This window comes from Montipora capricornis, chromosome 14 (genome assembly GCF_036669925.1).
Source record: "Montipora capricornis isolate CH-2021 chromosome 14, ASM3666992v2, whole genome shotgun sequence".
In the NCBI taxonomy this organism is placed as follows: Eukaryota; Metazoa; Cnidaria; class Anthozoa; order Scleractinia; family Acroporidae; genus Montipora; species Montipora capricornis.
The window spans coordinates 28309273-28325111 of NC_090896.1; the positions used below are offsets into that span (position 1 = coordinate 28309273).

General features: G+C 38.7%; 1 protein-coding gene across 2 annotated transcripts in view; it reads left to right on the forward strand.

Moving 5' to 3' along the window:
- LOC138032558 (diacylglycerol kinase theta-like) overlaps positions 1-15839 on the forward strand; it is a 61610-nt gene that overhangs the window by 19660 nt on the left and 26111 nt on the right. For both annotated transcript variants that reach the window (XM_068880264.1, XM_068880265.1), the window contains 8 exons: positions 4309-4392; positions 5965-6062; positions 7257-7329; positions 8461-8549; positions 8775-8824; positions 9568-9658; positions 10998-11049; positions 14448-14509. In XM_068880264.1, coding sequence (XP_068736365.1) covers positions 4309-4392; positions 5965-6062; positions 7257-7329; positions 8461-8549; positions 8775-8824; positions 9568-9658; positions 10998-11049; positions 14448-14509 — 599 coding nt within the window. The remainder of the gene's footprint in view (positions 1-4308; positions 4393-5964; positions 6063-7256; positions 7330-8460; positions 8550-8774; positions 8825-9567; positions 9659-10997; positions 11050-14447; positions 14510-15839) is intronic.

The following is a 15839-nucleotide window of genomic DNA, read 5'->3' on the forward strand; positions in this document are numbered from 1 at the left end:
GATTTTGCCGACATATGAAAACTAGGCTTAAAGACAGCGAGGAGCAAGTTCACTGGATGAGTCACATTTGAACAAATGAAGCTAAAGCGAGTACCAGGAACTTGCTTCTGGTGTGGGGACTGCTGTGGACCCCACCCATGAAAAACATGCCCCACAAATGGGAAAACCTGCTCAAAATGTGACAAAAATGACCACTTTGCCTGTCTGGATGCTGGCCTGCCACAACCAAAAAGACAACAAAACAAGGCACTGAAGGCCCCTTTTTCTTTCATTAGCTTTAAACTGTAACTTACAGCTGGGGTGGCTGCTGCTCAAATCCTGAACTGCATGACTGTGCAACTTGTCCGCAGTAATACTGGTCCCAGCTTGTGCACTCCAAAGTTCATTCACTTTCCATCCATTCGTGCTGGGTAAAATGAGTACAAGTATAAACAAAAAAAAGCACTCAACAACAAGGGCAAAACAAGGAGAGGGACAACAGACGCCTGCATGGCTGGTCTCAATCAAGTGCACCACATGACCAAAACACCCACCTGCTAACTGCTACTCTGGATCACCACCTAGCACAACTATCAAGCAGATCAATGGTACTCCCTGGAAACTCAGATACACAGCACAGCAGCAAACACAGTCACTCCTCAAATTTGCCATCTGTCTAATCTTGGATTCTGGGAAAATGTTTACCCCAAGGACATTCCAGATAAGCACAGCAGCCAGCTGCAACGCCTTGTCACAAGATGCATACTTCGAACTGGCTCTAGATCTGCACACCAAACTGTCAAAGTCACCTTACCTGCCCATGCACCTATATGGCAATTCCCGCCTCTTAAAACCCTTTGGATAGGCCAACCTTTTATGCAAATGCACCAGGCACTCAAAACCCTCATATTCCAAGAAATTCCTGGAGAAATTGTGTTTGCATAAGCCAGCCTTTCTCTCTGGATCAGACTTTGAGAGACTCTGCCTAGTTAAAATCATGGCAGCCAAAGTCTTCTCCCCGACCGCCACATTGAAAGAAAGCCCCCGCTTACCAATTGGCCAATCCACACCCCAGCCCCAACAACTATCATCAAGAAGATCAACCTTTGACCAAGGACACAACCTGGCACTAATTGGGGCCATCACCTTCTAAGCCTATCCTGATCCCCACAAGAAGATACTTACCATTGCCTGGCCAACTTGCAATTGAATATTACATTCTCCAACAGCATGCCAATACGTTTGAAGGCCTAGACCACTTAGGACCACCTGAGTCTCCACTTTAAAGTCAAACCTGATATTTCACTCATACAAGTGACCATCCATGGCATACCTGTGACCAAATACATTAAGGAAAAAGATGCCATGGATCGATACACAGTGGCAGGCATAATAAAGAAGGTTGAGGAACCCACGTCCTGGTGCTCGAATGAGGTCATCAAACATCAAAGAAAACCCCAAAAAAAAACAGAATCTGCATTAACCCCAGCCAAATGGTCAATAATTAGCAATACTTAGGCCCGGTATTCCAACTGCCAACACTATCAGAACAACTACACTTCTAGCTCTGTGATGCCAAGTCAGACATGGAAGTCCACACTGATCACCAACTGCTTGAGACCATCTGCAAGAAATCGTTGCATAAAGCACCAGCCAGACTTCAGAAAATGCTCATGAGGCTGCAAAGACAACCTCCAATTCAAGAAAGGCACATCAGTCAACTTGCTGATATGCTATCAACAGCAGCGTTGGCCACTCTAACTCATGCAACAGTAATCAGCTTTGAAGTCTTCAGACTCAATCTCACTGAGGAATCAGACAACCACAACCCATGCATCACACCTAACACTGCTCTCCGCCTACGAGTGGAAACCAGCACCTCCTCATCCTCATGACTCCCATTATTTAAGGCTGGCCTACTGACAGAAAGAAGATAACTCCAGCTGTCCAGCCATACTGGAGCTCCTGAGATGAATTGACAGTCAACAATGGCCTCATCTACAAACTAAGGTTCCGAGGTACATGTACTATTAATAATACCACCATCCATGAGAGCTGAGATGCTACATAAAATCCACGCCAATCACTTCAGCTCTGAGTCAAACACACGCGTTGCCAGAGAAGTCCCATATGGGCCAGGAATGAGACAAGCTATCTATGACGTGTGCAAAAGCTGCAACACCTGTGCTCAGTACTGTTCCCTGCAGGAACCTAAAGAACCCATGAAGTCACTACCAATCAGGACACTTCCCTAGCAGATAGTCAATCATGACATCTTCATTTAGAACCAGAAAAGCCTACTTGCTATGGTCTCTCATTTCTCGGACAGGATTGAAGTTTATTAAGCAAGCTTGAAGACAACCTTGCTCCAACTGTCACCAACAAAACCAAGACTGATCACTTAGCAAGTTTTGGTATACCGGCATATGCCCAGTGATCCATCTACAAAGATCTAGATTAGGGAGTTCCTGGGACTCACCAATCCATCAAAAGTGAGTCCCAAACCTATTCAATGAGTTCCATATCGAAGTAGTCCAGTGTGATATTAAATTAAGAGGCATACATTGTAAGCCTTTTGGTGCTTGTTTAGTGCAGCGTGCCTCTTTCGTCATGCCATTATTTTTATTGTGCTCTGTGCATACTTTGCCGTATGTGTAGTTTTCCTTTTCACCGTACACCAGTCATGAAAAGACTTGTAGCCATAAATTGAAAAATTTTCTTGGCTTTGTATTGCTTGATGAATTGGAAGCACTTTCATTTTCAGTAGGCTTATCTGTACTCATCACGTTTGATGAATCTTGTACAACTTCGGTGTTTGGTGATCGAATCTTGGGCACCTTTCGTGTTTGGTATACATATGGGAAGTATCTGCATTTTGTTGATTGAGAGAAAAACAAAAAACTAAGCTTTTGTTGTCTCTCAAGGGATATAATGTCATATTTTCTTTTTTGGAGGCATCTTGCACTTATTCTTTGTAAAAGCAAACGATCCAGGAGCATGTGCTACGAACATAAAAATGAGTCGTGGACATCTTGTTTTTTCGAACTTCAAGGTACATGTACGTGTAACTGCTGTTCAATTTAGTGTATTAACTAAACTTGTCAGGTATTCCATGCTTTCGCTTGATGTGTTAACCTGTCTTCCATCCATTTAATAGAATACAGTGTAGTATCAATCTTTTTTGTTGAATTGTGGAGAAAGAGCCATGACAAACATGATAACCCTGGGAGTGAAATATATGTTTGCGTCCACATGGATGCACAAGGAAGTCAATTATGCATCTTTTCTGATGTTTTATGCATCAGAGACTCGGGACGCACAGGTAGGTGGATCACTGATATGCCACAAAGACAAAGGCCCAAAGTTCACTAGCAAGGGGTATAATGACAACTCTGCCAACTCTGAGTCATCTCTCAGAACCAATCCTCATCTATAATAAGTCATAACACAAAATGAAGCATCAGTAATGCTCACGGCAAATCTGCTGGCCCAGAGCATTGCATATTAATCAAAGAATATTGGACTTTTTTATTTGGTTATTTTGTCTATGCAAGACATCCTCCCAGACAAAAACGGCAGCCTTGGACCAATGGCAGTGTCTCAAAAAGACATCACTCAAGGTTCTACGCTATCAAAATGCCAAACATGACCATTCGAAGAAACAGAATTGACATTAGGCAAGTCGCGCACCACTCTCATGCTCAGAAGGTACTCTGTAAGTACCCCAGCGGACATGCATCAGAATGAAGCTATATGCCAGCTAGAGTACCCAAGCAACGCATCTGACCAAGTCCTGTATTCAGCCGTCAGAACTAGCTGATGACATTACAGACAAAGAACTCCTTTCCCATGCAACCCTCACAACCAACAAAATGTTCTGAGAATCCCATCATCCCCAGCAGCGAGTACAGATGAAGCCAAACCAAACCAAATTTAAATCACCTGCCAAATTTTGAAGGGAATACGGTAGATAGGCGAGATTGGGCAGAAAGTATCATCGTAGAACCTTACATTGACTTGAACCAAATTGGATTTCACTGATGGGATATTCCTTGTGATATACTTTACTAGCTGTAACCTTACAATAATTCTACACTTACAGTGTAGTCTAGTTACCTCAATATTCAATAACTCAAACTTACAAAGTTCGAGTTAAGTCAACAAATAAGGAATAAATTAAGACTCATTTTGCTTGAAGTTTCTTTTACCCCTGCCTGACTGTGTTAATTTTTTTCAGCAAAATGCATAACTGTTGGTTGACCTTAAACTCTACAGGCCATTCTCTTTTGCCAACGTTTAACTCCTTAAACTGTTTATTTCTACTTGAAGGGCTTCTTGATAAGGATGACGGGATAGTTGTTGACGATTTGCCTCAAAAGAATAGAGATACCAACTGTGGTATACACAATTCAGGTAAAGACAGAGCTCTACAATACTGTAACAATGTTACTTAATTGACCACTCCCCATAGGGGCTTTTCAGGGCCATTGAAACACAATTATGGCAGAACAGAACATTCAACAACAACAACTGATAAGAATCCCAACTGGCTGGAGGCAAGCTAGTTAGCTATATTTACAAGTGTGGCTGAGAAGTTGAACCAGGAACTACCAGGAACAAATTTAACCAGTGGTTGGGACGTGTCTTGAACCTGGGATCCCTGGATCTCAAGGCCAGCACCCTAACTACTGGTCCGCACTGCCTCGTACAATTCAGCTGACAACCATCTGACAGAAAAGGAACTTTAAATTTGTTGTTATCGTTTTCTGATTAGAATAATATGTAATAGCCAAGGACTACATGCTGTCCAATAATTTGGAAATTTTAATAGTTTGGTGAGAAAAATTCAAAGGACTGCCAAATTGAACAAGGCCAATGATAGGCCGAGTCCAATTTGGCAGTCCAAGGAATTTTTTTGAATCCAAATTGGACAAGCATGTAGTCCTGTTACTTATTAATTAGTAGCTTCCAAAACGCTTTGTTCTCACTGTTAGAGAAGATTAGTTTAAAACGTTGAAAGAAGCCACTGTCTTTCAGTGGAGTTTTACTAATATGCGAGCCAGCGACCCATGCGCGTCATGCGAGCCATGGCTGCGAGCTATGAGAGCCAAGGGGCAAGCCATGCAAGTCATGGCTGTGAGCCATGCGAGCGATGCGAGCCAATACTGCGATTCAGTATGCGAGTCACACAGTTATTGAAAGCTAACCATTTTAAAATGGGTACTTAGACTTAATAACTGTTTATCAGCACTATTTGAAATGGGTGCTTAGACTTAAATGTGAAATTCACATGGCTCGCTGGCTCGCACATTAGGCAGACTCTCTCCCAGTGTCTGTTCTGTGGCTCAACAACGTCAAGTGCTTAAGCTGCAACCTAATTGGCCAATACTCAGTTCTTTTATTCGTCTGAACATTTGATTGGTTGATGGAAAGTATCCAGATTTTTCCTAAATTGGACGGTTTGTTCAAAGCTGAAGTAAACGTTCCAGCAAAAACAATCCATGGCAATTTATTTTAAATTTGGGCAGTTGGCAAAAATTAAGAAAAACTACATGTAGATCTGTTGGTATTGTAATAATGGCTTTTGATGCAGCTATATAATTATCATTTAAATCCTTTAAGTCCTTGAATTCCATTTTTTTTCTTATTAATAATTTTCGTAACTTTTTGTCATTGAAGTTTGCGCAACTTTGGATGTCTTTGCATTTTGTTTTGCAGCTTAGTTTTGAAAAAATGGTTTGTATTTTTTCTGTATGAAGCCTGACTTATTGTTTTAATAATAATTGTTAAGGGTTTAAAGTCAGGGTTCAACAGTAAAACTGCAACCATTTTCCATGACTTTACACCAACCAAATAAGAAGCTACAAACAAGAAACCTAGCCAAGCCCATGGGGTTAAACTTTTTGAAAGATCACAAATTATAATAATCACGTAACAAGAAATTTTTATGCTAATGTCATAATGAACATAATTTTTTTGTTGCAGAGGAAACTATACTTAAAATTTATGATGGTAAAGTTAATGATCCCAAACTTTGCAAGAACATAACAATTCCAAGGACTGCTCAAGCTAGCAATGTTCTTGTAAGTCTTTTGTCTATTATTTTTTTAAAGTGCAGCTAGCTTTAATTTTTTTCTTTTTTAAAGGTTAACATACATTGTATTGATTTCGCTAAAATCCACAGCAAAATTTAATGTTACATAAAACTACTGAACATGTCACTGCACAGCTAATCAGGAAATTTGGGCATTTTCAGTGTCTGAAGACAAAAAGTGGCCACAATGACTTCTGGCAAATGTGGGACTTCTACATTCTCTTTATCTTAGAGGGAAATACGGTACATTTGTCATTAGGGCCACTTTATTCTCGATGACAAACAAGACGACATGGCATGATCCAGACATGGACCAATAACAGTATTTTAACAGAAATGTAACAGTGTTATCATAACGTCTTCATTGGTTGAGTGTTTTCAGTTAACTATGATCATTAATTTGGTGACTGTTATAATTATTGCTCTTAGTTGGTAACTGTTTAATTTGGATGATGTTCATAATCATTTGGATTCCCGTTTGTTTACAAAAGTTACAGGTGTGTCGAGTCCTGTTGGTTGGGGTTCATACCTGGATAGGTGACTGTTTTGGAATATATTATGTACCTTTTGTTGTGACCTTCGTGACCTCCCTCATCGTCAAGGTCTTCTTTTAATTCACTGTGATGTTGACATTATTGAATGACTATAGACTTGTAACTCTCACTAGCTCAGGTTGTCACTGTATTAGTTGGGACCTGTAGTTCTTCCAGAGAAAAACAATTAACATTCAGGAAAATCTGAGGAATTTGATCAGTCTCTACTGACAAAGATTCAAACTTGGTGGACAAAAATACATGTACAATCATGCATATGAAGTTCTGAGTCTAGGAATAAATTATTTCCCTTGGTGAAATTTTTTTTTCAAATAACATTCTGCTTCCTTTCCCAGAAATTATTCGTGTACTTGCATGAATTTTAGTTTTTTGATAGTTTGCAGTCTCGGATTCTTACTTCTGAGCATGCGACTTAATTAAACTGAATGGACATGTGATCACCAATTCCTATTATGGGTGCAAAACATAGAGTGCAAAACAGTCATGGGAAAAGCAAGTGTTGAAGCATAACGGAATGCTTTGCTTAAAAAAAAAAAAACTACATGTAGCCTTTCAAGGTGTCAGTAAATTTTTAAGAATTTAGGTTCAGATTTCTAAACAGTGTTTTCTTTTTTCATTTTTAAATACAGGAAGAAGCCCTTAAAAAGTTTCACATTACTGATGACCCCAGCAATTACTACCTAGCTAGGGCTGTGGGCGAAGGTATTGTTAAAAGCCCACAATCAACTTCAGTTGAGATATTGATTGCCTAGGACTTGTGAAAAACATAGGGAAATGTGATGATAATAAAAAAAAAGTAAAGTGGTGCATTTATATAGCGCCTTTATCACAAGTCTCAAAGGCGCTTTACAATGATCAATTTACCCCCAGCAGACTGGAAGCATATACAGGCGCAAATTGCAGCCGCTTCTAAGCAGTCCATGCATGCTGGTACTCATTTTACTGACCTCGAAGGATGGAAAGCTGAGTGAACTTCAGCGGGAAAGAAGGTCGCCAAATATTCCATTCTCGGCAGAACCGGGAATGGAACCCGGGACCTTAGGGTTGCCAGAGATCTTACCACTGCGCCAACCCCTAATGATAATCATTATGATCATGATAATAATAACTGTTACAATCATGAAAATTACACAAAGAGAGTAGTTGGTGATTTTCTCATCCTCTTCTGTCACCTCATTCCTATCCCAAGAAATTGACGAACATCCAATCCTAAGAGGCTTGAACTACCACTGACACCATACTTCCAACATTAAGCTCCCAGTACACCCTCAACCCCATCCAATCATGCCTTCTCAGATGCTCCCTCTTGCAGCAACCAGTACAACCACTCTCCACATTTCCAACTGACTCCACCTCCTTGTCACATATCTACCCTTCCTCCCTCACACAATCATGCATGCTGATTAACATCCTCCCACCACCCTTCCTCTCAATGTATAACCTTACTACATGTACACTCCCCTTCTTGTGGAAGGCCCCAAACATCATCAACCTCTTCCTTGTCTTTACATCCCCCCCCCTTAGTTTCCAATCGGTCCAATCCAAAGTCTGCGCACTGTACCTCACCATTCATGATAGCCTATGCATTGATGAGCACCCATTTTCTGGAACAAAGTAGAGCCCAATCATGATATCATCTGGGAATTGAACTTGGGAATTGTTGGCAAGTGCTTTCTGTAATGTGCCTGATGATCCTTTCTTGCCACTAGCGCTTACTTTGTGTTATATTTCATGAATAATGAACATTGCACTTTGGTGGCAATCAGTATAAGGACAAGAATATGGAAGAATTTTTTGTTTGCTAATTATAAGGTGCTTCCTTTTATTTCAAAGAGAACGAGCGCCCACTTAATCCAGAAGAAAAACCACACCAGTTTACTGAGAACAGTTCTTCAAAACCATTGATTTTCCTGCGGATGAAGGTTTGATTTTGTTGTGTTATTTGCAATCAATTTTTATTGTCAACTGTTTCTTTGGAACTCGTCTTTTAGAGGTTTTTTTATATTGCCAGCATCCATCTCTCTCCTCTTGTGATCTGTGTGTTTTTTCAAATACTTACATGTAGTCATTTAGCAATTCCTTTTCTGTTATTGGGTCTTTAATTTACTGTTACAGTAGCTCTTATTTTGAATTTTGGTATTTTACAGAGTGCTGACAGGCGACGAGGTTACATCAGGGTTTATCCAGGAATGATTAAGTGAGTGCACATAATTATTGATGGTCTAATTTCCAAATGTCTGCCATCTATTGTCATTTAGAATAGAATCCTATCCTGGCAATTGTTCTGAGCTCAATATTATGGGAAAGGTCACCACCTGACGAGGGAATTCCATGTTAGAATTTTCATGGGAAAAACTAACATCACACAAATTGCAAAGCGATGGTTCTTAGGTTTTCACTTTCTCTAGTATTCTGTGATCAGAGGTTACATACAGATAATTCCCTCCTGACCCAATCATGTGTTTGTCTCTCTCTCTCCACTCACTCTCCACATACGTCTCCTCAGCCACATCAATTTTTGAAGAACCACAATCATCTTTTTCTCTACTTTCCTCAAAGTCCAAGTTTCACAACCATACAGAGCAGTACTCCAGATCAATACTTTTGCAAGCTTCACTTTGGTCCTCAAGCCTAGATCTTTTCACTTCCACATCTCTGACATCATTTTCAATTTGTATTCTGATTTTGGTGTCTGTCAAGGTTGTCTGCTATGTTTGCTATTTCCTCCTTGTTGTTAGCAATAATATTAGAGTTGTGTCATCAGCATATTGGATACTCGAAATGGCTTGTCCTCCGATGACCTTTCCAGTTAGTCCAGGAAGTGTACAATTTTTGCCATACTCCAGTGTAAAGGTTGCTAACATGTGTTCATGAGCACTTGTTATACTCCTCTGGTGAAAGAACTTCCTTGTAATGAAACATGCTTGGTTTTTTTATCAGTGTTACATCAATGTTCAAGACCATACCAGTCACAGCAGTCACCACTGTATCAGATATCATAAGTATTGCATTAGAAAAGTTTGGATTGAAGGTACATTATGCCATGAACGTTTGCACCTGAACATAGTTGAAAGACTAATCTTGGGTAATTAGTCTTCATTACAATTCATGGTGGCAGGTTAGCAGATTATGCCAATTGTTTGTAAAGGTGTACTTAACTGACTTGCTCTCCTTAGGGTCTTTTGAAGCTTTTCAGGACCAATTAAGTAAATATTAAATAAATGCAATCGAAGAACTGGCAGACCAGTTGGATATAAAATTTGCAAGCACAACCAAAAACTCGACCTGGAACAACACCAGCTAGTGGTAAGCGTGGGACTTGAATCTGGGAAATGCGAAAGAAAGTCCTGGCCTTGGTTGTTCAAAAGGTGTATAACGCTATCCAGCAGATAAATCACTATCCAGCGGATAAACACTAGCAAAATCAATTGAGTTATCCAATGGATAGTGCTATCCACCCTTCGAACAACTGGGGTCTGGTCCCTAACCACTCGAGCATGCTGCCTTCGTTGAAAGTTTGTATAATAATTATATGTAAAACACATGCTTCAAGTGGTGGGTTCATCTTTTACTCATACAAAAAATTATGAAATAATAACTATATTAGGGTGATGCTCTGAGGCAGAAGCGCTACAGACAATTATTATTTTTTCCTTAAGTAGATCAATCCTTTTAAGGTTCTTTTTATTATGAAATGTGCAATAAACTGTTTCTTATTTCAAACAGAGACAAGTACATGTATTCTCTTATACTCACGTTTTGGCTGCGAGCCGGGGTAGTTTATAATAATCGTGCTGACATTCCCTTTGACAATGACAAGAAAAAAGTGATGATGGTGGAAGAACCACAGTGCCTGGAGCATAATATTCAACTTACAAATGAAACCCACATAATATAATGCTGAATCTGGGAATTGCAAGGACAGATTCATGTAAGGGAAATGCAACTGAGCCTGTTCCATGGAAAGTTAAAGCTCTGTTGTATCATATGTGTACATGTACATTTATGCTCAAAATTTGGGCAACTTGACAAAATAGCTGAATTTCCAGTATCAAAATAATCACCTTGAGTATAATGGTTGTGCTTGTGCTTGTAACTTTGAAAGTAGGGGACTGTGATAATGCTGCTATGGCTAAAATCTCGGCAAAAATATTTGGGCTCTCTCTCTTTTTCCAAAAAGAAAATTACACGCTTCCATTTGTCCCCATCCCTACTGAACAGTGCTGTGTCTTCCAGGTCTAAAAAGGGAGTGAAGATGGGTGTGTCCCCAAACGTATATTCCAGGCTTGTGGGTGATAATGTTTGTCACACTGCGAAGGGTTTCCCAATACTATTTACACTTTTTTAAAATAATTATTATCCATACACAGGGTGAAAGTCCAGAAGAGTTTTCATTAACAGAGGTTCATTTAGATCATGGAGGTAGGTCATTGATTTTGCTTCATTTTGTAACGTAAATGGTTTTTGAGTTTCATTACTTGGAGTAACTTGAGGATAACGTTGTATTGCTGTCTCCATGGATTCGCTTAAAAATCTTCATGCACCACACACATAGGCTTTTTTGGTACTGTTCGCATGTTTATAATTTTAAGAACCATTTATCTTAGTTTTTGAAGTGTGATTACAAGAGATTTAATTTAGTACTTTCTTATAAAGCATTTAGAGCAATTCATTGTAAAGCGCCTTTGAGAGCATTGAATTTGGGGCTATATAACTAATATTTATTATTATTATCTTAAATCTTACCTTGTTTATGCGGTGTCACCACCAGGCTCTTTTTATTATTTTTATTATTATATTTAACAGTACAATAAAATACATTACGTACAATACTACATACTTACACTAATAACAATACACTATAACACATACGGCTAATTACACAACTTAGTACGTACATACGGTACTTACAGTACTGGTTACTTACACCACTGTACTATTCGCATCCTTTTTTTTTTCCTTAATTCTTATATTACAGTGACACCTAATATATGCATGTAGTTTTTTCCCTATATGTACACGCTTACAATCGAATAATAAATATAAAATTAAGTATTAATTAACCATAAACATCAGCAGCAAATAAAATTAAAGTAAAAAGGCCCACTTGAAAGTGTTTTTTTTTTTTTTTGCAGTCGCAATCTCTTTAAGAATTTCGAGTTTTCCGGGAATGAACGATAAAAAGGTTTTGAAAATCTAAAACATATCCGCAAAGGCTTGTGCAGAAAATAATATAATTATTTGGCGATCAGTAGACAATAATTTGGGACTTGCCAATGCTTTGTCCTATCTTGCCAGCCGTAGAGTATATGGCTTACGGATAACGTTATTGTTTCATTTGTTTTTTGGTTCCACCAGTCTTGAAACAGAATCCAGAAATCGACTGTTAGTGTGCAGTTTATTAGCAAGCGATGCAACGTTTGTTCTTCTGCATTGCATAAGTTGCTTATGGGGCTTTCTGAAATGCCGTCTCGATAAAGTGTAGCACGGGTTGGAAGCACGTTATGAATCACTTTAAATTGAAACATTATAATTTTTACTTCATTTGTGACAGCAAATGGCATAAGATAAACATTCTAGATGGTATTTTCGGTAAATCCGTGGCGTAGAACTTTGGTTTCAGCCGTGGGAGGAACGAAGATGGTGTTTAAAAGAAAGGAGTAAATAGAACTGGTTCTTAGGGTGTTCGCTGTGGTATCGTGTCTGACGTTCGGAATAGGGTTTTTAAGACAAGCTTTCCAATTTTTTGGGATTGCGTTAACCAGGCCATAGTATATAGTGAAAGCAATCTCCACCCCAAAGCTCTTCTCCTGACTGATGGAGAGAAGAGCTCTGGGGAACCCTGAAACAAAGTGTCCTCTCATTGGTTTTCGTGAAGAACAATCAAAAGCGTCTCTAATTGGTGCATTCATGTTAGCACGAGGAGTGAGCAGGTGCAGTAAGGTTCAAATTGCGAATTTTTGGCTATGAGAACCCCACGGCGCATGTTCTCCTAAATAGAGTTTCCCAGAGCCTTGGGTCGACCCGAGGCGCTGGTGACGAGACTGATAGTGAAAGGAACTTTTAAATTGAATTTTATTTCAAGTTCATGCCATGTTTCATATGTCGCTTATCTTGGGATTAAGATTTTGAACTCGCACCAATAATCTAACATTTGTTTTATAAAATCTTGGAAGCGCATCATCAAGGTCAAATATACTCGTTGCAATTTGTTAGGAAGGCTAGACCACCATGTTTGTGCAAGAGCTGGTTAGGAATTATTTTCCAGGAGGCTTGAATTCTGTTGACCCAAGTTATTTTAAGCGCTTTTTCCATGATCTTAAAATCACACATTTTGAATCCGCCATTTTTCTTTCTCCAATTATGGTGATTCTTTTGATTTTAGGGGGCCTCCCTGCCCAAATAAAGTTGAAAATTTCTTGGATGTAGCGATCTGGAACAGGGAGCAAATAAAAAGTATAAAAAACATATCTAAACATTGGTAAAAATGCTAAAAAACTTGGTTAAAACACTTTGTTAAAAAACTACGACGTTTTGACGCTAGAGAAACGTCATTATCAAATCAAAATTACTTGAAAATTGCACACTATAAATGCTAAAAAAAACAATAGTTGATAAGTCGCCTGTATAGTGAAAGAAAGGAACAATGAAATTAAACAACATTTTGACACGTATGGAGTCCGTCTGGATATTCAAATTAGGCTTGAGACTCTTAATGAGTCCGAGCATTTCTTAGACTAAGCAATCAAATTTGCCTCGGGCACTTTCGTAAGACCTTAAATTGGCATTCTTTCAAAAGATCTTTAAAGGTCTTTAGGTCAAATAATTTTGACTTGATAATGACGTTTAGCTAACTTCAAAACGTCGTCGTCTTTTAACAAATTTTTTAACCAAGTTTTTAGTATTTTTAAGAAAGTTTAGATATGTTATATCGCATTCTTCAAAATCACGTCTTCTTCCTAAATTAAAAAAAAAACAATGCGGTGTATTTTGGACGATTTCTAAAAAAGGGTGTTGAGGTGATTGGAACTTTAAGTGCTCATTGCATAACAATCTTATAATGCATGGTCAGGGATGATAATTATACTAAAAAGAGATCAGTGATTATTAAATGATAACAGTGGTTCTTTTTTTTTTGCATTTCTTTAAGTGCATAAAAAGAAACAGACTGATGTCTTGAGTAATTGAGGACTTACACAACATACTTCATGAAATCAAATTATTGTACTCGATTTCTGAGATAAATATTGAGTTTTCGTAATAATTTAAGTAGTCAAAAACATCCACTTCATTAGAAGAAAATTTAAAAGTGTAATCTTTTGTCAGTACAGGTTATTAAATTGTTCAGTTTACTTTGTCTTGCGCCAGATGATTTTACTTGTCAACTGAGGGTGTTCAAGGGCGTTTGAGGTGTCTGTGGGTTAAAAGAAAATTTAAACTGTAATCTATTGTTATTTATATAATAACCCAAGTTATTCACGGATTTTGATTGGTTCTTGCCTATGATCTATTAGAGGACAGACGCACGATTGACGTCAACATCAGCTTTTATGCGAATAAAGTTTAATTCTTCATTATATAAAACAAATAGATTCCATGTTGCCGTGGGTCTGTTCAGTAATAGATCACAGAAGACGTCAAAATGTGGTAAGAACATCAGTGACACACTCGGCTATCGCCTCGTGTGCCACTTTTTTGTTCTTACCACATTTTGACGTCATCTGTGATATATTACTGAACAGACGCACGGCAACATGAAATCTATTTGTTAAGTACATGTTTTTAAATTTTTTGCTTTCTTTATTCATTGATGTATTTAGTTCAAGAAAGAAGACTGGAAAAAAGTGATTGTCCCTGGAAAATGTTGATGGACATAAGAAAAGTAAGTTACCAAGTTGAGTGCTTGTGTAGTAAACAACAGAGCGCTGGTTAAATCGTCTTAGTTAAATTTGGTATGGGAAAAGTTAACTGCAGTGAGAGTTTTAAGCCTGTATCTGTATTGCCTAGCACTCTGCAAACTCTTCCTGTCTTTTGTTTTTTCCTTAGTTGTGCATTCATTTACCATAAGCCTGTCTAACACTAACCCTAAACCTGTAAAGATTTGCTGGATGTGAGAGACTACGGGCCTGCTCTTGTCTGGTCTTCCAGCTTAGTTGGTAGACCAATACTAATCAACACATTCATAGATTGAGGGTTTATGCATAAACCTTACATAAAGCCTTTTAATTGTAATTTCAAATCGGAATGTAATGCGACTAGTAAATATTAAATCAACAGCACAACAGTTCTCTCTGTGAAAACAGTTTTTTCTACTGCAAATATTTCCATTTTTAAATCCCACTAGCCAGGATTTTCTTAGCCCCAAAATCCGGACAATTTGTGACCCCATTTTAGTAACTCTGTCGGGAACTCTGTTGAAAATGCAACCCCATTATAGTCAATCCAGTACCCCCCCCCCCCCCCCCCACCCCCATAACCCATCCCGGGGGAAATTTACTGGCAGGAGTTTTTCGCTCTACAGTTGATCTCTTTATAGATAATTCAGTGGATTCACCAATCAGAAATCTGTGTGTAGCACTTACAAACTGCATTTCTCTCTCTTTCATGAACTGTACTGTGCGTCATAGCTCAGTTGGTACAGCGTTGCACCGGCATCACTGAGGTCACGGGTCTGAATCCCGATGAAGCCGCCTGACTTTTTTAATTGTCTATAAAGTGACAATAACATTATTGCTTAAAATTAATTTTCCACAGTTTAAGGACGGTGCCTACTATTGTTATTGCGCATACGTTCTTCGCATCTCGAGATACTCGGATTTCCTATCGGCAGTGCTTATTAATACAGGGATATTTTTGCGCGGTTCAAAACTATGTGGAGAAAGTAGAACTTAGCAAGTGTTCTTGGTATCCAAAAAGAGAATTGGGGGTAACCAAGCATTTGTCAGAGATAATTACGCTTGAATTTGGAAAAGAACGCCATACATTGCCTTGTATTTTAAAGCTTTTTACAAATATTGTTGATTAATTATCTTCGAAAAATGCGTGGTTACCCCCAATTTTCTTTTTGGATTTCAATAACACTTGTTAAGATCTGCTTTTCCCGCATAGTCAGTAAACCGCGCAAAAATATCTTTGAATTAGTAGGCACCGTCCTTAAGTGCAAGGATCACTTCCATGTTTCATCTCTCTTTCACCTTGCTCGGCTCGGCAGG